A 21035-nucleotide genomic window follows, 5' to 3' on the forward strand; every position below is an offset into this window, starting at 1 on the left:
GGCCTATGTACAAGGTGTAAGTTAGACTGCTCCTGGAGTGTTGCTAAACTGATAGCTATTCCACACGCATCTATCTTGAGCCACACATGTTAGTCCTTGACTTTATTATCCCCAATGTCACTTTGCCTGTAGCTCATGTACACAGTGGGTCAAATGCCCTCTGTTAGTGTGGGATCATTCTCTGAAATTGGAGAATTATTACTTTTAATCTTCAATACTTCAACATATTCATTTCACTGAAATATGGAAAGGTGTATACAACGTTAAATTGTGATGTGAGCAGTGGCCCAGATTTCCCTCAGAGTGAGAATAGAACAGGAGACTGAGAGTTATGATGCATCACCCTCTTTATTTCACAGTGAGAATACATTCCCAGCAGACAGAAAAACACAGACAAACACAAACCCGAAGACTATGGCCTCTTCCCTCCACATGAGAAGCCTGTGAATGAACGGTCTGTTAACAGGAATCATATTGGGATAGATCATTTCTCCAATCACACATTCAGTCAGTCTATATTGTGAGTGGGAGCTACCAGTGTGGGTGGGAGCAGATCTGAAGCTGAATTTTATTCTAACGTCAGACTCTGGATTCTGATTTCACTTTGGGATTCTTTCTCCATTTCAGGGACCAGTTTGAAGCTGCTTCATTCCTGATTCCCAAAATCTTCCACTTGTCCTTCCTCACCAGGATCCAGCTGTTTTCTGAACCTGCACTGACCTGAGTAAAGCTGAACTGGATGAAGAAACAACCTTTCTCCTCATTCCCAGCACAATGTCTGACCAGTGTCAGTCCAGTGTCTGACCATCAGGAATGGCAGGAAAAGGGAATATTTTACTGCCCACACAGGGTGGAATTTTCACCCTGGCCTGGTGTTCCTGATGGCAGTAACCACAGTGTCCCCCACTTCCACTCTCTTCATTCTTGTTGGTTCCAGTTCAAATGTAAAGTACCCACAATGTGACTGGGGATGCATTCCTCATGTATTTAGAATACTCTGTGTGTCCGATGTTACTGTTTGCAAGGCCCTCACCCTCCTCCAGACTCCGGTCCACATCCCTCTTCCTCCTCTCACTTACCCTTGCTGGTCCTGAGCCTCAATGCAAGCTCCCACTATCCTGCCCCCTCCCCTTGTTCTGCAGAGTTCAACAAGTGAAACCTCTGACCTCAGACACAACAGCACAAAGCTGACTGATTCTTACGTGTCACTAACTTTCAGATGAAGGTGGGACATCATTACAAAAGGAGCACAACAATGAGTATTGATGGTTTACGAATCCATTCCATATAGGAATACTCCAAAGGGCAGTTCCAGCACTGACCAATCTCAAACAACCAGGCTCTGTAATCCCTCCCACTGTCAATGAGCTCTGACCACATCAACATGAAACCTTCTGACCCAGCATGATTGAGATTAAACAGAAGCATAATCTATCACCAGGACCATCCCTGTCTCAGGCCGTGCACAATGCATTCATTTCAAATAAGATTAGAGAAAAGGAAATCAAATCCCTGCTTCCCAGTGAAGGATCCAGCTCCCCATGTACAATTGAATTTAACCCTTTGTACATGCCATAAAACGACCTTAAATTGATGTCACCAATGCCCCACAGAGGTGGTTAGTTAGAAATGAATCTGAAACACTGACCAAAAATTTAGATTTGACAAGAAATCCCGATTATAAAGAATTATAATGACCAGTCACTGCATTCACTGGAAGGTAAGTATAAGAGTGTATCTTTCTCTAGGTAAGGCGACCCAAGTTATGCACAGTACTCTAGGTTAATTCAATTTGTAGTTTGGGGAAGATAAAACAGATTTTAGAATTCAGCATCTCACTGTTCAGTATTATAATGGTAACAGAATCAACCAGAAAAATTTCATTCTGATTCCTGTCTAAACCATATTTGCGTTAGTCCACCTTTATTATACCAAATGATAACAAATTTCCATTCAAATGTTCCTTTTTCTTCTTCCAGTTCCTTCAAGAAGTCCAGCACCAGTTCTTTATATTCTTCCCATTCATATTTCTCATGAAATGTCCTGCAACAGAATTAAGCGTATAGGCATTTAATTCTCATTCCTCATGACAAAACCTGTCTAGATCAGAGTAGATTAACAGGACAATAGGAATAGGAGTCAGTCTTTCAGCCCATTGAGAACCCTCCATTGTGATTACAGGAACAGAATCAATCGATGATCAGAATAGACAGTCCCATAGCAGGTAAAGTGTTCTCAACATTACATGGGGCACAGTCAGAGAAATCTTAGTGAGAGACTGACTAATAAAGAAAATGGTATCATATAATTAGATGATTGATCACTGAATCAGGGAAGCCTTTCATTTTTATAGAATCCCTATATTGTGGAAACAGACCGTTTGGCCTTACAAGTCCAAACCGACCCCTCTGAAAAGTAACTTACCCAGACCCATTCCCCTAACCTATTATCCTACATTTACCCCTGACTAATGCACCTAACCTACACATCCCTGAACACTATTGGAAATTTAGCATGACCATTTCACCTAATCTTCATATTTCTGGACTGTGGGAGGAAACCGGAGCACCTAGAGGAAACCCACGCAGACACTGGGAGAATGTGCAGACTCCACGCAGACAGTCACCTGAGGCTGGAATCAAACCCGGGTGCCTGGCGTTGTGAGGCAGTAGTGCTAACCACTGAACCACCGTGCGACCCTGAGCCTCCATGAAAACCTGGAACGGCCCCAATTTGAGCATTGTGGCCATTTTAGCAAATACATGAATTCCCTTGAAAAGTTGCAGAGAGAGCTCTTTCTAGAAATTTCCATAAAGGACAAATAAGAAAGTCATCAGGAAGAGGAGAATTGAATATGTCTGTAATCCATCAAAAACACATAAATGAATTGCAAAAACTTGAAAGATAAGTCAAAATGACATTTTGGCTATATCAAAAGTGATTCAATTGCAGGCAGATTTAGGAGAATTGATAATGATGAACTGAGAAATGGCAGAAGAGTTGAATGTTTATGTTGTATCTGCAGTCACTGATATGGTGCATTCACTGATTATGCCATTGAATATCAGGGGGTGATGGTTCGACTCTGTGTTACAATTGTCTGACACTTATGTGGTGTGAAAGTCATTTATCACAGTTTGAGCAACTCCTGTTAAAGAGAGAGGTCATTCATGAGCACGTGTCAGGTATGTCTCCAACCAGCCGATATCCTTCCCAGTTCCCATTGATTCCAGTTTTGTTCGAACTCCTTAAAGCCACATTTGTTCCAACACAGCCTTATTGGCAAGTGCAGTCACTCTTAGCTCAGCTCGCAGATACCTCCTCCTACCGTCCCCTTGACCATGACTCCACCCCCCACCACCAAACCATCATCTCCCAGACCATCCATAACCTCATCACCTCAGGGGACCTCCCATCCACCGCCTCCAACCTCATAGTCCCACAACCCCGCACCGCCCGTTTCTACCTCCTGCCCAAAATCCACAAACCTGACTGCCCCGGCCGACCCATCGTCTCAGCCTGCTCCTGCCCAACCGAACTCATCTCGGCATACCTCGACACGGTCCTGTCCCCATTAGTCCAAGAACTCCCCACCTACGTTCGTGACACCACCCATGCCCTCCACCTCCTCCAGGATTTCCGCTTCCCCGGTCCCCAACGCCTCATCTTCACCATGGACATCCAGTCCCTGTACACCTCCATCCCCCATCACGAAGGACTCAAAGCACTCCGCTTCTTCCTTTCCCGCCGTACCACCCAGTACCCTTCCACCGACACCCTCCTTCGACTGACCGAACTGGTCCTCACCCTGAACAACTTTTCTTTCCAATCCTCCCACTTTCTCCAAACAAAAGGAGTAGCCATGGGCACCCGCATGGGCCCCAGCTATGCCTGCCTCTTCGTAGGGTATGTGGAACAATCCATCTTCCGCAACTACACTGGCCCCACCCCCCATCTTTTCCTTCGCTACATTGATGACAGTGCTCCCACGAGGAGGTTGAACAGTTCATCCACTACACTAACACCTTCCACCCCAACCTCAAATTCACCTGGACAGTCTCGGACTCCTCCCTCCCCTTCCTAGACCTTTCTATTTCTATCTCAGGCGACCGAATCAACACGGACATCTACTACAAACCAACCGACTCCCACAGCTACCTGGACTACACCTCCTCCCATCCTGCCCCCTGTAAAAACGCCATCCCATTCTCCCAATTCCTTCGTCTCCGCCGCATCTGCTCCCAGGAGGACCAGTTCAAAATACGTACAACACAGATGGCCTCCTTCTTCAAGGACCGCAATTTCCCCCCCGACGTGGTCGACGGTGCCCTCCACCGCATCTCCTCCACTTCCCGCTCCTCCGCCCTTGAGCCCCGCCCCTCCAACCGCCACCAGGACAGAACCCCACTGGTCCTCACCTACCACCCCACCAATCTCCATGTACAGCGCATCATCCGCCGTCACTTCCGCCACCTCCAAACAGACCCCAGCACCAAGGATATATTTCCCTCCCCTCCCCTATCAGCTTTCCGTAGAGACCACTCCCTCCTCGACTCCCTTGTCAGATCCACACCCCCCACCGACCCAACCTCCACTCCCGGCACCTTCCCTTGCAACCGCAGGAGGTGCAACACTTGCGCCCACACCTCCCCACTCACTTCTCTCCAAGGCCCCAAAGGAAACTTCCATATCCGCCACAGATTCACCTGCACCTCCACCCACATCATCTACTGCATCCGCTGCAGCCGGTGTGGCCTCCTCTATATTGGGAAGACAGGCCGCCTACTTGCGGAGCGATTCAGAGAGCACCTCTGGGCCACCCGGACGAACCAACCCAACCAACCTGTAGCACAGCATTTCAACTCCCCCTCCCACTCCACCGAGGATATGCAGGTCATTGGACTCATCCACCGCCAAACCACAACAACGCGACGGTCGGAGGAGGAGCGTCTTATCTTCCGACTGGGAACCCTCCAACCGCAGGGGATGAACTTGGACTTCACCAGTTTCTTCATCCCCCCTCCCCCCACCTTGTCTCAGCCGAATCCCTCCAGCCCGGCACCGCCTTCCTGACCTGCAGTCTTCTTCTTGACCTCTCCGCCTCCATCCTACTCCGACCTATCACCCTCACCTTGACCTCTTTCCACCTATCACATTTCCAACGCCCCTCCTCCAAGTCCCTCCTCCCTACCTTTTATCTTCTCCTGCTGAACACTCTCTGCTCATTCCTGAAGAAGGGCCTGTGCCCGAAACGTCGAATCTCCTGTTCCCTGGATGCTGCCTGACCTGCTGTGCTGTTCCAGCAATAAAGTTTCAACTTTGATCTCCAGCATCTGCAGACCTCACTTTCTCCACTCTTAGCTCAGGCCTAGAATTCAGCTGCTTTGGCTGTGTCTCCCTCTAACACTGACACACTATGGTAGCAATGTGCACCATCTACAAGGTACAATGTAATATCTCACTGAAGCCTGTCCACACCGACAAGGCATAGGTCAGGAATGTGATAGACTACACACCACCTGCTTGGATAGGTAAAGCTGCAAAATCACTCAAGAATCTCACCACCATCCAGGACATTGCAGCCCACTTGACTGGCACCTTTTCCACCACCTTCAATATTCGCTCCCTTCACCAATGCACAGTGGCACAGTGTGTACCATCTACCATGTCACGAATCACCTTGCTCCTTTGGCATTAACTTCCAGGAGGAACCCGTGGAGTAACTGAACTCAAACTGAAAAAGGGATATCACAGGAGGGCTGTGACCTGATTGGCGGGTAGGGAATCTGTCCCAAATTTGAAAAAATAACACGGCATAACTAACTAATAAATTAATTAAGTCGAGCTGGCTGGGCAGGTGATGTGCTGTAGCTGTATGATGTGGGAGCTGGCTGATCCCTTTGCGAGCTGCATTGACCACATCTGCAGCAAATGTTGGTTGCTCAAGGAACTTTGGCTCAGAATTAATGAGCTGAAATGTGAGCTTCAAACACTGTGGCACATCAGGGAGGGGGAGAGTTACCTGGACGTTGTGTTTCAGGAGGCAGTCACACCTGGTAGATTAAGTATCACAAATTTGGTAAGGGACAGGGACAGCAGTGTGTGACTGCAAGTGAGGCAGATAGGAGGATCCTGTATTCAGACAGATGAGCCTCAGCTCTTGACTTTGTACAAGGTGCATGAGATACTTGCTGTCTGTGTAGATGAGGAACAGGGCTGTGGGGAGGGTGAGCCAGCTGACCATGGCATTGTGATAGAGGAGGCCATTCAAGAGGGGGGAGCAAAAAGACTAGTGGTAATTGTAGGGGATTCGAGAATTAGGGGAATAGATAGCATCCTTTGTAAGCAGGATAGAGAGAACTGCATGGTATGTTGCCTGCCTGGTGCCACTGTAAGGGCCACCTCTGACCGGCTTGAAAGGATATTGGAGAGGGAGGAGAAGGATCCAATTTTTGTGGTCCACGTTGGGACAATCAACATTGTCTCGATGAAGAAAGAGGATCAGTTTAGGGATTATTGGAAAGTAGGATCTAAATTAAAGAACAGGTCCTCAAGGGTTATAATCTCTGGATTACTACCTGAGCCACGTGCAGATTGGCATCGGGAAACAGGAACAAAGGAAGTAATCATGTGGCTAAAAGAGTGATGTGGGAAAGAGGGGTTCCTTTTCATGGGCGCAGGCATCGGTATTGGAACAGGAGGGATCTGTACCATTGGGATGGTCTCTACCTGAACCGAGCTGGGACTAATATTCTCTAGAGAAAGGTAAATAGGGTGGTCAACAAATTAGAAAGTTGGGGGAAAGCGAAGGGTAAAACTCAAAGAAGTATCAAGGCCAGTGGGAAACAAAGCAGCAGGTTAACATCACTGGAGGTGGATTCAACTGCATGGAAAAGTATGAAAAAAATGACAAGTAAGGAGAACTCAAAAGCAATTATTAAAGTCTCCAGAACACAAAATAGGACACGGTGTTTGGAAAGGGTTAGGAATCAAACTTCAAACACACTGAATAAACGAATAACAATGAGAAGAGGGATGGTAAATACAGGACTGAAGGTATATCTAAATGCACACAGTATACGGAATAAGGTAAATAAGCTTGTGTTGCAGATCACAATTGGCAGGTATGCTGTGGTGGGCATCACGGAGACGTGGCTGCAAAGGGATCAGGACTGGGAGCTAAATATCCAAGGATATGCATCCTATAGAAAAGACAGGCAAATGGACAGAGGGGGTGTTGCCCTATGAATAAGAAATGAAATTAAATCAAGAGCAAGAAACGATGTCGGGTCGGATGATGTATAATATGTCTAGAATTGAAGAACCACAAAGGTAAAAAAACCAGAATGGGAGTTATGTACAGGCTTCCAAACAGTAGTCAGGATGTGGAGCGCACGATACACTAGGAGGTAGAAAAGGCATATAAGAAAGGCAAGGTTACAATGATCACGGGGACTTCAATATGGAGGTGGACTGGGAAAATCAGATTGGTAGTGGATTGCAAGAGAGGGAATTTGAACAATGTTTATGAGATGGCTTTTTGGAGCAGCTTGTGGTGGAGCCCACTAGAGAACGGTATTTCTGAATTTATTGATGCGCAATGAGGCAGACTTGATAAGGGAGCTTAAGGTGAAGGAACCCTTAGGAGGCAGTGACCATAATATGATAGAAATTACTCTGCAATTAGAGAGGGAGAAGGTGGAATCAGATGAAACAGTATTATAGCTCAATAAAGGCAACTACAGAGGCGTGGAGAGGAACTGACCAGAATGGACTAGAAGAGGAGCCTAGCAAGAAAGGCAGTGGCACAGCAACAGCAAGAGTTTCTGGGATACAGTAAAAATTCATCCCGAGGAGAAAGAAGTACCAAGGCCAGTGGGAAACAAAGCAGCAGGTTAACACCACTGGAGGTGGATTCAACTGCAAGGAAAAGTATGAAAAAAATGACAAGTAAGGAGAACTCAGAGGATGAGGCAACCATGGCTGACAAGAGAATTCAGGGACAGCATAAAAGCAAAAGAGAAAGCATACAATGCGGTGAACAGCAGTGGGAACCCAGAGAATTGGGAAGCTTACAAAAACCAATAGAGGACAACGATAAAAGAAATAAGGAAGGAGAATATCGACTATGACCATAAGCTAGCCAGTAATATAAAAGAAGATTGCAAGAATTTCTTCAGATACCTAAAGGGCAAAAGAGAGGCAAAATAGACATTGGGTTGCTGAAAACAAGGCTGGAGAAGTGGTAATGGGGAACAAAGAAATAGTGGAGGAACTGAATAAGTATTTTGCATCAGTCTTCATGGTGGAAGACACGAGTAACATCCCAAAAATTCCAGAGAGTCAGAGGTGAGTATGGTGGCCGTCACCAAGGAGAAGGTGCTGGGAAATTTGGAAGGTTTGATTGGGGAGAAATAATCTGGACCAGATGGACCACACCCCAGAAAGAGACAGCTGAAGAGATAGTGGAGACATTAATGGTGATCTTCCAGGAATCACTGGAGTCAGGGAGGGTCCCAAAGGACTGGAAAATTGCGAATGTAACTCCCTTATTTTAAAAGGGAGTACGATAAAAGAGGGGAAATTACAGGCTGATTAGTCTGATCTTGATCGTTGTTAAGATTATGGAATCCATTGTGAAGGATGAAATTTCTCAATACTTGGAAGTGTATGATGAAATAGGGCAAAATCAGCAAGGTTGCATCAAGAGAAGGTCACACCTGACAAATCTGTTTGAATTCTTTGAGGAGGTAATGCACGAGTTAGACCAAGGGGAGCCAATGGATGTTATCTACTTGGACTTCCAGAAGGCCTTTGACAAGGTGCCACACAGGAGGCTACTGAGTAAGACAAGGGCCCATGGTGTCAGAGGCAAGGTGCTAGCATGGATAGAAGATTGGCTGTCTGGCAGAAAGCAGAGAGTGGGGATAAGAAGAGTTCTTCTCAGGATGTCAGCCAGTGACTAGTAGTGTTCCTCAAGGCACTGTGTTGGGACTACAACTTTTCACTTTATACATTAATGATCTGATGAAGGAACTGAGGTATTCTGGCTAAATGTGCAGATGATATAATGATAGGTAGAGGGACAGGCATCATTGAGAAGGCAGGGAGGCTGCAGACTGACCTGGATCGGTTAAGAGAGTGGGCAAAAAAAGTGGCAGATGGTGTACAGCTTGGAAAAGTGTGAGATCATGCACATTGGCCAGAAGAACAGAGACATAAACTATTTTCTAAATGGGGAGAAGATTCAAAAATCTGAAGTGCACAGGGACTTGGGAGTTTTCGTCCAGGATTCTCTTAAGGTAAATTTGCAGGTTGTTAGGAAGGCAAATACAATCTTGGCTCTAAATGTCAGACCACATTGAGAGTAATGTGAGCAGCTTTGGCCCCCATACCTCAGGAAGAATGTATTGGCCTTGGAGGGGTCCAGAGGAGGTTAATGAGAATGGTCCCAGGAATGAAAAGCTTAACATATGAAGAATGTTTTATTACCCTGGGTCGATACTCGATGGAATTTAGAAGGATGAAGGGGGATCTAATTGAAACTTACAGAATACTGAACGGCCTGGACAAAGTGGACGTAGGGAAGTTGCTTCCATGAGCAGGAGAGACTAGGATCCAAAGGCACAGCTTCAGAGTAAAGGGAAGATCCTTTAGAACAGAGATGAGGAGAAACGTCTTCAGTTAGAGCATGGTGAATCTATGGAATTCATTGTCACCAAAGGCTGTAGAGGCCAGGTCATTGAGTATATTTGAGACTGAGATCGATAGGTTCTTGATTGCCAAGGGGATCAAAGGTTATCATGAGAAAGCAGAATAATGGAGTTGAGAAACTTATCAACCATGGTTGAATGGCTGAGCTATGGGCCAAATGGCCTAATTTCTGCTCCGATGTCTTATGGTCTTATGGCCTAAAACTCTGCCCTCTACCATCGAGAAGGTCAGGGGCAGTAAGTACATGAGAATATCACCGCCCGCAAGATCCCCTCCAAACCACAGACAATCCTGATTTGGTAATATATCATTGTGCCGTCAGTGTCAGTGGATCAAGTATCTGGAACTGCCTTCCTGACAGCAGGACTGCAACAGTTCAAGAGGACAACTCACCACCGCCATCTCCAGGGCAACTAGAGATAGGACAAGTCACATCCCAGGAATGAATAAAAAATAAACCACCATCAGGATCTAGCCATTAGAGAGACTCCGACACCTGCCCTTTCTGCTGACCCACCTCACCCACTCCACACCCCCAACACAGTTCTGTGATCCTCTACCTGGTATCACAGACCTATCAGCTTGGGAGTCAGTGCTGATGCTCGGCCTCTCAGATACAGTGCCTCAGCAGCCAGGAGCCAGCAGTGCTTGAGGGTCACTGAATGCAGCAAGCTTTCCCTGAGAGAGCTGATGTGGGGCTCTTATCAGCTCTCCAATCTGTGGGCGATACACTGATCACCTCCATTCAATTGTGAGCTAATGATTTACAACTGCATCTATTAGAACTGCACCCTTTGAAAAACAAATCCATCAAAAATATCCTTTCTGCCACAAGGTCTGATTCACAAAAGGATCTTGTCAGACAGTGATTTTCAAATCACTGAAAATTCCTGAAGGAGTGACTGTCTTCCTCTCAGGCTATAGGGAGAGTTTAATACTTTTTCGGTACTGTGCGAATGTTACTCATGGGACTGCTCGTGGAATCTTGCTGTGCTGAAATTGCTGCGGACAGTTTCCTGCCCTAAAAATGTTGCCACCTTCTGCCAACCCACGTCAAGAATGGCACATGCCCACCCTGACATCTCAGAACCTTCAACATCACACTCTTTTGTTTTGATAGGTACATTTCCCAAGAAAGACAACATGAGATAGCTGCGGCAAATAGAATTAAGGAGAACCCAAAGAGTTTTTACAAATACATTAAGGACAAAAGGGTAGCTAGGGAGAGAATAGCGCCCCTCAAAGATCAGCAAGGCAGCCTTTGTGTGGAGCCACAGAAAATGGGGGGGATACTAAATGAATATTTTGCATCAGTATTTACTGTGGAAAAGGATATGGAAGATATAGACTATAGGGAAATAGATGGTGACATCTTGCAAAATGTCCAGATTACAGAGGAGAAAGTGCTGGATGTCTTGAAACCGTTAAAGGTGGATAAATCCCCAGGACCTGATCAGGTGTACCGAGAACTTTGTGGGAAGCCAGAGAAGTGATTGCTAGGCCTCTTGCTGAGGTATTGGTATCATTGATAGTCACAGGTGAGGTGCCGGAAGACTGGAGGTTGCCAAACGTGGTGCCACTGTTTAAGAAGGGCGGTACGGACAAGCCAGGGAACTATAGACCAGTGAGCCTGACCTCGGTGGTGGGCAAGTTGTTGGAGGGAATCCTGAGGAACAGGATGTACATGTATTTGGAAAGGCAAGGACTGATTAGAATAGTCAACATGGCGTTGTGCGGGGGAAATCATGTCTCACAAACTTGATTGAGTTTTTTGAAGAAGGAACAAAGAGGATTGATGAGGGCAGAGCAGTAGACATGATCTATATGGACTTCATCAGTAAGGTGTTTGACAAGGTTCCCCATGGGAAACTATGAGCAAGGTTAGATCTCATGGAATACAGTGAGAACTAGCCATTTGGATACAGAACTGGCTCAAAGGTAGAAGACAGAGGGTGGTGGTGGAGGGTTGTTTTTCAGACTGGAGGCCACAAGGATCGGTGCTGGGGCCTCTACTTTTTGTCATTTACATAATTGATTTGGATGCGAGCATAAGAGGTACAATTCGTAAGTTTGCAGATGACACCAAAATTGGAGGTGTAGTGGACAACGAAGAGGGTTAGCTCAAATTACAACAGGATCTGCACCAGATGGGCCAATGGGGTGAGAAGTGGCAGATGGAGTTTAATTCAGATAAATGCATTTTGGGAAAGCAAATCTTAGCAGGACCTATACACTTAATGGTCCTAGGGAGTGTTGCTGAACAAAGAGACCTTGGAGTGCAGGTTCATAGCTCCTTGAAAGTGGAGTCGCAAGTAGATAAGATAGTGAAGAAGGCGTTTGGTATGCTTTCCTTTATTGGTCAGAGTATTGAGTACAGGGGTTGGGAGGTCATGTTGCAGCTGTACAGGACATTGGTTAGGAATTCTGGTCTCCTTCCTATTGGAAAGATGTTGTGAAACTTGAAAGGGTTCAGAAAAGATTTACAAGGATGTTGCCAGGGTTGGAGGATTTGAGCTATGGGAGAGGCTGAGCAGACTGGGACTCTTTTCCTTGGAGCGTCGGAGGCTGAGGGGTGACCTTATAGAGGTTAACAAAATTATGAGGGGCATGGATTGGGTAAATATGCAAAGTCTTTTCTCCGGGGTGGGGGAGTCCAGAACTAGAGGGCATAGGTTCAGGGTGAGAGGGGAAAGATATAAAAGAGACCTAAGGGACAACTTTTTCACGCAGAGGGTGGTACGTATATGGAATGAGCTGCCAGAGGAAGTGGTGGAGGCTGGTACAATTGCAACATTTAAGAGGCATTGGGATGGGTATATGAATAGGAAAGGTTTGGAGGGATATGGGCCAGGTGCTGGCAGGTGGGACTAGATTGGGTTGGAATATCTGGTCGGCATGGACGGGTTGGACCGAAGGTTTTGTTTCCATGCTGTACATCTCTATGACTGTATGACTCTAAGAGCTTTGTGGCATGGTGTTAAGGCAACAGTCTCTTGTTCAATCTCAAAGAAGTAAACCACCGAAGCTAAATTATTATCTTGTGTTTGGCACGAAGCAAGATCAAAAAAATGTCTAGAAAATGACTGAGATACAGAGGCCAGTGAGAATGAGAAGTTGAAAGGAAAATGTCACAGTAAAGAAATGATGTTGGAGAAATTGATGGATGACATTTGAAATTCCCTGGGACTCTGATTATTCACATCCCAGTGAGGTGAAGGTGGGTAGAGAGATGTGGGGATATTGGCTTTTATTCTCAAATCTTCAAAGTACTATTGATTCTGGAATGGTGCCTTCTGAACTGTGGAAGCTCAGTCACTGAGTATGATCTAGACAGATATTGATGCACTTCAAGATAGTAATGACGTCAAGACATATGGGAATATTGTGGTAAAATTCCACTGAAGTGGATGATCTGCCATTACCTAGAAGGGTGAAGCAGTCTAAAGGATCTGAATGACTTACTCTTACTCCAAAGTCCCTTTGTTCAAATGAAGTGGAAGTGTTCTGTGAAAAATGTTAAGCATGTTGCAGATGAGACTTTTAGAATCGAGGCGCCAGCTTCTTGTGAGCTGGAGTAATGTGAATGTGGAGGACTGGCTGTGTTGTCAGGAGGTGGAGTTGCAGATTGTGAGAAATGAACCAATCCACAATTCTATTCACATTGACCAATGTCCCAGTCTGACTGAATGGACCTGTTAATCTCAGTCTGACCCAGACTGGAATGATGGTGACATAAAGAAACATTAATCACAATATTTCAGCATCAAAACTCACTTGACAAAGTAGTGACCTGGAGTTAATTCTTTTAATTTAATCGTTTGATCTGTCGGTTCAGGCATACTTCTGACTTCAGGAACAATGCCAACACCGATATAGACTGTCTCTGGAAATGTTTTATTTACCAAGTATCCAGCAAGTCCCCAAGGTGCAGTTAAAGGAACAATTGTTTCTGCAGATAAAGAAAACACTGTTATTTACATGTTTATCTTTCAATATTGTTGCTGAAGTTGCTTGCACCACTATTTCAGGCAGTGAATTCTATATCAGGTATGAACATATGTGCACATAAACATACAAACTGGGAACAGGAGACAGTCGTTCAACCCCTCACAGCTAAACCACTGACACCACAGCATTGCATTGTTTTTTGAAAATTTAACAAATATCTATTTAGGTTTCTTTCTTGCAATCCTAAATTTTAATTAATAAGCTTCAGGCACAAGCTTCTAAATATTGAGCATTGCATCATTGACTGTGCTGTACTCTGCAGTTCTACTCCACTTGTTCTTCTGACAATCTGGCATACACAGTCAGAGCTGTACCTTCCAAATTACTTTGTCCCGTTAAGGTCTGGACCTCTCAGAGTCACATCTTCTGTTCAACAACCTTTTAAAATGGGGTACAAGAGTTTTTGATTCTACCTTCAGCAAATTTCAGCACTATGTGTAGATTCTTGGTTAAATCAAATCCCTCTTTGGGTCAAGAATCATCCTCCAAGCTCCTCCCTCCTTCCTTCTTCATTTTTCGTTGAAGCTTTTCTTTGACTAAATCCAGTTGTCCAAGTTCCCTGTATCATTAGGGATCCAATGTTTCCTCGTTCTAACTTGCACGTTTTACCACCTTCTCCATTCTAATTTTCTTTTAAGAATTCCTCCCATTCCATTTCAATTTTTCTGATTCTCTTTCCCTTATTTCTGTTTGTCTTCAAACTGAAGGCCTGTCATTTCTAACTTGAGCTTTGTTAATTTCACCTATGACATTATATTTTCATTTTTCTTTCTTCTAATTGGGGATGTGATGGTCTAATGGTATTATTGCTTGTGTATTAATCCAGACAGCTAGATAATATCCTGTGGTAGAGTGTGAGTTCATGATGGAAAAAATGAATGGAATTCAAATTCTAATGATGACCATGCCATTGGTCGGAAATACCCATCTCATTCAGAATTCCCCTTTTGAAAAGAAAACTGCTGTCCTTACCTAATCTGGTCTATATGCAATTCTAGATTGACAGAATAGTGGTTGACTCTTAACTGCCCTCTGGTCAATACGACATGAGCAATAAAAACTGGCATAGCCAGCAATAAAAATTGGCATAGCCAGCAATGCCCACATTCTCATAAATGAATGAGAAAACAATGCTAACTGTTGAATAATAACTTGAACCATCTCATCTTGAGAACATCTTACTTTTCTAATTATAACTCTAATTTTAGTCTTCATCAAATAATCCACTGTTAGAGCTTTCATTTCAAGAAAGCTCTTAGCAACATTCAAATCCATCTTCAAGTTATATTGAATGAATGTCACCATAATGGAGCTGTTTTATGTCCTGAACCACACCTGAGTTGTTACTTTAAAAGAAAGAGATAGATCTCGCTTAAATCCAGCAATTTCAAAAATATTGCAAAAGAGCCAAATATTATGATGCCAGCTGATGTTATGACTGGGCAAGTCAAATCTCAGGTGGCATTATGTGTTGATAGATCATGTTGTGAATTGTTTATGGTTTTCGTGAGCTGGTCTTTCACAGAAAAGCGAACATTGAATTTTGCAGATTTGCCTTTAAAAGAAAACAGAAGATTATTATACAGAAGAGTTGAAACTAAGGCAGGTTAAAGTAAATTATTTTCATAGAATATACATTTGATGATTTCAAAACATATGGCAAAAATATTTTCCTATTCCAAAAGCACCCTGCACGATACTTGCACCAGAGAGAATCCCTTTCTCTATTTCCACCCCACCCCCCCGCCCACACACACATTAAATTTTATCTTCTCCTTCTTTCGAGAGAAATCAATTTACACATCTGGCCTCAGCCAAGAACACTTCAGAAAATCCGCTCAGCTAAACCAATTCCTTTTTCATTAAACTACAGATGTTATCATTATTTATCAAAATCAATCCCTGATTCTCTAAACTATAGCATAATACATAACTGCTTACTGTATTCACTCATACAGGTTTCCCAATGTGAATAAAAAGATATTTATGCAGAAATTGGAAACTGGAAACAGGAGAATGTGCCGATCTATGAGTAGAAAGTGCAGAAGTAGCATTTAGTGAATTGTTCCTTCAGAGAGCTGGCCCCGGCATGATGGGCTGAATGGACTCTTATAATACTGTTCAATTTTAATGTTCAATGGATTTCTCAGAGTTGAATTTCTCCAATGTGGAGTTGATCACATTGTGAGAAGGGAATATGACAATGCAAGAAATGCTTCCCCTTTACCTGACAGCAGTGTAGGAGTTTTGGAAACTAAGGTGGGAGGAGGTAAAGGGTAAAAGTTGTATCTTCTGGGCTAACCTGTGAAGGTGTGTGAGAATAGCTATCTGGATAATGGGGTTGATTGAGTAACAGTGGAATTTCAATTGAATGTGAAATGACATAGTCAAAGACTTGAGCACAAATATCCTCGGCCTTAGTTCTTGCACCCCTGGTTAGTATTGTGTCACGTAACCTGAATTGACTTTACTGTTAGAATCCTCCTTACTGTTAAGGGCATGTGGTGTTATCACTGGGCTAATAATCCACCCAGGCTATGGTTATGGTAACATTGGCTCAAATCCCATTACGAGCGACCGAGGAATTTTGAATTCAGTAAAGTTTGGATTTTAAAAATTGTCCTAACGATCACCATATGAACTCCATTGATCAGTATAAAAAAAAACTTAACTGGTTCAATAATGTCCTTCATCCATATCTGGCCTGGCTTACATCTAAATTTGGACTTACAGCAATGACCTTACAGGCAAATTAATACTGGGTCTGGCTAGTGATGTCAACATCCCATTGATAACTGACAAAAATATTCACTTCCCAACTATTTTGTATCACTTGCAAATGTTGAAATTACACCTTATACACTCAAGTCCAGATTATTAACATTCTGTGAAAGTGCAATATTGATCTCTGGGGAATGGTGCTTTAGGTATTTTCAAATCAACCTGTTCAGAGATGTCATCATATACCTCTGGCCCAAGAGGATCTTGAAGATGGATCTCCAAGCTGAGAGGTGCAGACACTACCACTGCATCATAGAGCTCGAGGATGATACTTGCCTCCAGTATGAGAAATAGCTGTTTAACACTACTTTCTGCTTTCTCTCCATCAAACAATTGAGTCTCAATGCTGCCAATCTCTTTAATACCAACATCTGTAATTTTGCTCAGTGTTTTCCATAATAATTTGTCATACACCTTTTAAATTTTGATACATAAAACATCAAATGTGTTTCATTCCTCTGACCATTACTAGCTAATGGTAATGGTCAGAGGCAGGCACGGTGGCACAGTGGTTAGAACTGTTGCCTCACAGCGCCAGAAACCTGGGTTCAATTCCCGCCTCAGGCGATTGACTGTGGATTTTGGACATTCTCCCCGTGTCTGCGTGGGTTTCCTCTGGGTGCTCCGGTTTCCTCCCACAGTCCAAAAGTGTGCAGGTTAGGTGAATTGGCTGTGCTAAATTGCCTGTAGTGTTAGGTGAAGGGATAAAATGTAGGGGAATGTGTCTGGGCGGGTCGGTGTGGACTTGTTGGGCCAAAGGGCCTGTTTCCACACTGTAAGTAATCTAATCTAATGTCTATATGAAGTCAATTAAACATGATTTGTCTTTTGAACGGCAGAAATTCCTTCCACTTACCAACAGTCCAAACCTAACAGTCCAGCAATACCTGCAAATAAAGTTTATAATACATGATTTACCTGATTTAAAAACTTGGATTCCAATGCCAACTTGAATTTGTTTTATCATTTTTAGTTCTCTGAAGGTAACTTGCTCACTTAACGGTCGGATATGCATTATTTTTCAACTTGGTGGTGCTGTAGCTTTTCATGAAAGAACTTCACCTACTCTAAATGGAGAATTTACAAAATTTAGACTGTGTAATGATCTATAGAATGAGGCCAGGGGCCATAATGAGGTTCTATTCGAAAGACATGAAGGTGCTGATGTTGGACTAGGGTGGACAAGGACAGAATCACATGTCAGGTGAACCTGACGAAGAAGCAGCTTTCTGAAAGTTTGTGCTTTCAAATAAACCTGCTGGGCTATACCCTGGTGTCATGTCACTTCTGAGTCTGTTTAAAAGCAAGATAGCAGCTTAGTTTTAGGCAATCTGCTGGTCAACTGCCTCAAAGTATTCAATGTCAAAGAGAAGTCAATAAGTTAGTCTGTGTGTTTTTGGGAGAGATGGAGGGAATCACAATTAGTGGATGTGCAGAAAGTTGCCACCTGCAAACGTTTGTGTCCTCATCGATTGAGTAAACATTAAAGAGTGAAGATGTGAGTGACACTTTACTGAGTTTGAGTGTCAATATGCAAGGATATTGTTGGGAAAAGGCTTGAATCATTCATCTTGCTATTTATAATAATATTTTTTCAAATATTTTTAAAATTCCTTTATGAAATAAATGTATTTTTAAATTTGATGAATAGTGACAGCCTTGTGGAATTAGATAAGATTAGATTAGATTACAGTGTGGAAATAGGCCCTTCGGCCCAACAAGTCCACACCGACCCACCGAAGCATATCCCACCCATACCCCTACATTTACCCCTTACCTAACACAACAGGCAATTTAGCATGGCCAATACACCTGACCTGCACATGTTTGGACTGTGGGAGGAAACCGGAGCCCCCGGAGGAAACCCACGCAGACACGGGGAAAACATGCAAACTCCACACAGTCAGTCGCCTGAGGCGGGAATTGAACGTGGGTCTCTGGCGCTGTGAGGCAGCAGTGCTAACCACTGTGCCACCGTGCCGCCCACAGGCACGGCACAGGTAATTATTTGTCAATGCAGAACGTATCAAGCAAGAAATGCGAAAGAGTAAAAAGTCATTTCATATTCTGTTGTTACTTTGATGGAATATCTGACATACCATCAGCATTGCCAAAAAATGCATAATTGAACAGTTTATCCTGGCTGATTTCCATTCCTCTCTCCAAATCTGTCTTCAACTCCGAAACAAGAACTGCTGTTTCAGCCCATTGAATGTGTAGAAATTCTATTTCATCATAATCCTAAGATGAGAGTAAAATATGTATTACTGTTTAATATAACTGAACTTCTACCAAAGTTTGTCAATGCTGAAAGAACTGGACCAGGTGTTCAGGTGTGCAAGAGTCTTCATGTTCTGGAGCAACTGAATGTGAAACAGTGTTTGAAGTTTTTAATGGGATTCCTGACAGCAGCATTTCCTGATTCATTCCCTTTCTCTCTCACTCTTTCATCTTTCATGTTGTCCTGTTAGACTCACCTTGCTCCTTCCCTTTGGGTTTGCAATAGCAACATTTAGAGAATGTTATTGAAACCCTTCGACATTGAGCCAACGTTAATGACCACATGTCCCGGTGTTGTGTATCTCTCTGTGTGTTTTAACACATTATTTAAACAGAAAAATGCCTTGAGGAATGAGGGATGGGCAACAAATATCAGCCATGCCAGTGACACCTTCACTGAATGAAAGGATAAAAACACCATTACTTACAGCCTGCTGAATTGGGGCAGGTGATGGCCTCATGGGATTTATCACAAGGCTATTAATCCAGAGAGGCAAAAGTGAGGACTGCAGATGCTGGAAACTAGTGTCTAGATTAGAGCGGTGCTGGAAAGGCACAGCACGTCAGGCAGGATCCGAGAAGCAGGAAAATCCACCTTTCGGGCAAAAGCCCTTGATCAGGAAGGGCTTTTGCCCAAAACCTCAATTTTCCTGCTCCTTGATGCTGCCTGACCTGCCGTGCTTTTCCAGCACCTCTCTAATGGAGACACTATTAATCCAGAGTGCCAGGTCATGTTCTGGAGACCTGGAGTGAACCCCACGAGGGTAGATGATAGAATTTGAATTCAGTTAAAAAAACCTCGAATTAGGGGTCTTTCCAGGCTTGGAAATCAGAGGATTTCTCTCAAAACCAGACTTGGCCTCTTCCATATAGGACAGAACTGCCTTTCAGTAACAGGGCTGGATTGAGTGAAGACAGGAGCAGTAGCAGAGCTCCCTGCCTCTAAAGTCCTTGTGTTGTCCCCCACCAGCCCCCTCTCTGTGAGCACACTGACCCCTCCCTTCACCTGCTGCTGGAGATGGAAGCCCTGATATTCTTCTTACTGCACAAGCTGGCAGTGGGAGCCAGGCAGGCGATGGCAGCTCATGTAGAAAGTGTTAATGGGGCCCGAGGAGTAATTTCAGTCCAGCCTCATGGTTCAGGGTTGGGATGTGCACTGTCGGTGCACTGCAGGTTCGGGACTAAAAACAACATGGAATAATTTCCACTGGTACAAACACAACAGAACAGAGGAAACTCTCAACTGTACTGACCGTGTCCTGGGTGACTTGTTCTGGCTTGAGACAGTCAACACCGTCACAGAAGTCGATCACCTCCTGCTCTGTTGTCCGTGCAGCAATTTGATGCCCGAAAAGGACAGACACAGTTAAGAAGATTCTCAGCATCTTGGTGTTCTCACAGATCACTGGTGAACGCACTGACTGACTCTCAGCACCTTCAGGTGGATCTGCAGTTGGAGCACAGAGTTACACTCGTTATATACTCTTTGATTAGGATGATTTTGAATATAGTTTATCCTTAGGAAGGAACGTCATGATGGAGGAACATTCCAGCTGATTAATTATGGAAATTTCTCTTAGCTCTGACTTTACAATGGATTCAGAAATCCTTAACTCTCTGTGTGCTGGCTCGAGGGAACACTGAACACTTGGGAAAGCTGTTTCTGTAAATGCTACCCACTCACATACTCAGGGTTGTCACTCTTCCCAGTTTGGGAATCCACTGGATTGGAAGATTAATTTCCCGGTCACTGGTGATGAGGAGAAAATGATTTCACCTTCGGGCTTCAGTTTTGTACATCTTCATTTCCTGCAGCTTTTCCTTCATTCAGTTTTGACACGGGGGCTATTCTGCTCCCTGACCATGGACAGTAGCAGGGTAAGGCCGGTGGGGTGTTCACTGCCCAATGATTGGAGCATCTCACAAAGATCCTGTTTGTGTCTTTCCCTCCTTCCCTGAGATATGCTGAGACTGGCAAAATGATTGCTCCCCCAACTTCAAAACTACTCCCACTGATATGCAGCTCCTGACACAGCCTGTCACTGGGGTACACTTCCCCTGGCACTGTTTATCACTGCATTAGTGTTCACATGGCATTGACTCTGGCGGGGTCACTCTTTCACTGTCATAGAAATGGACAGCACGGAAACAGACCCTTCGGTCCAACTAGTCCATGCCGACCAGATATCCCAATCTAGTCAGGTCCCATTTACCAACACTTGGCCCGTATCCCTCTAAACCCTTCCTATTCA

The 21035-nt window shown here is 44.2% G+C and overlaps 1 protein-coding gene across 1 annotated transcript; it reads right to left on the reverse strand.

Annotated features, from left to right (window-relative positions):
* Positions 1-335: 335 nt before the first annotated feature.
* Positions 336-20201, reverse strand: LOC148151325 (uncharacterized). The gene is made up of 4 exons (XM_087976350.1): positions 20037-20201; positions 18603-18744; positions 13489-13663; positions 336-2043 (listed from the first exon to the last, which is right to left on the reverse strand). Exons 1-4 carry the CDS (start codon positions 20166-20168, stop codon positions 1881-1883), a joined length of 612 nt encoding a protein of 203 aa, XP_087832476.1. The 5' UTR covers positions 20169-20201; the 3' UTR covers positions 336-1880.
* Positions 20202-21035: the final 834 nt, after the last annotated feature.

The sequence above is a fragment of the Chiloscyllium plagiosum genome, unplaced genomic scaffold (assembly GCF_037043375.1).
Source record: "Chiloscyllium plagiosum isolate Xiang-an unplaced genomic scaffold, Cpla_swu_hap1 HiC_scaffold_3, whole genome shotgun sequence".
Classification (NCBI taxonomy): Eukaryota; Metazoa; Chordata; class Chondrichthyes; order Orectolobiformes; family Hemiscylliidae; genus Chiloscyllium; species Chiloscyllium plagiosum.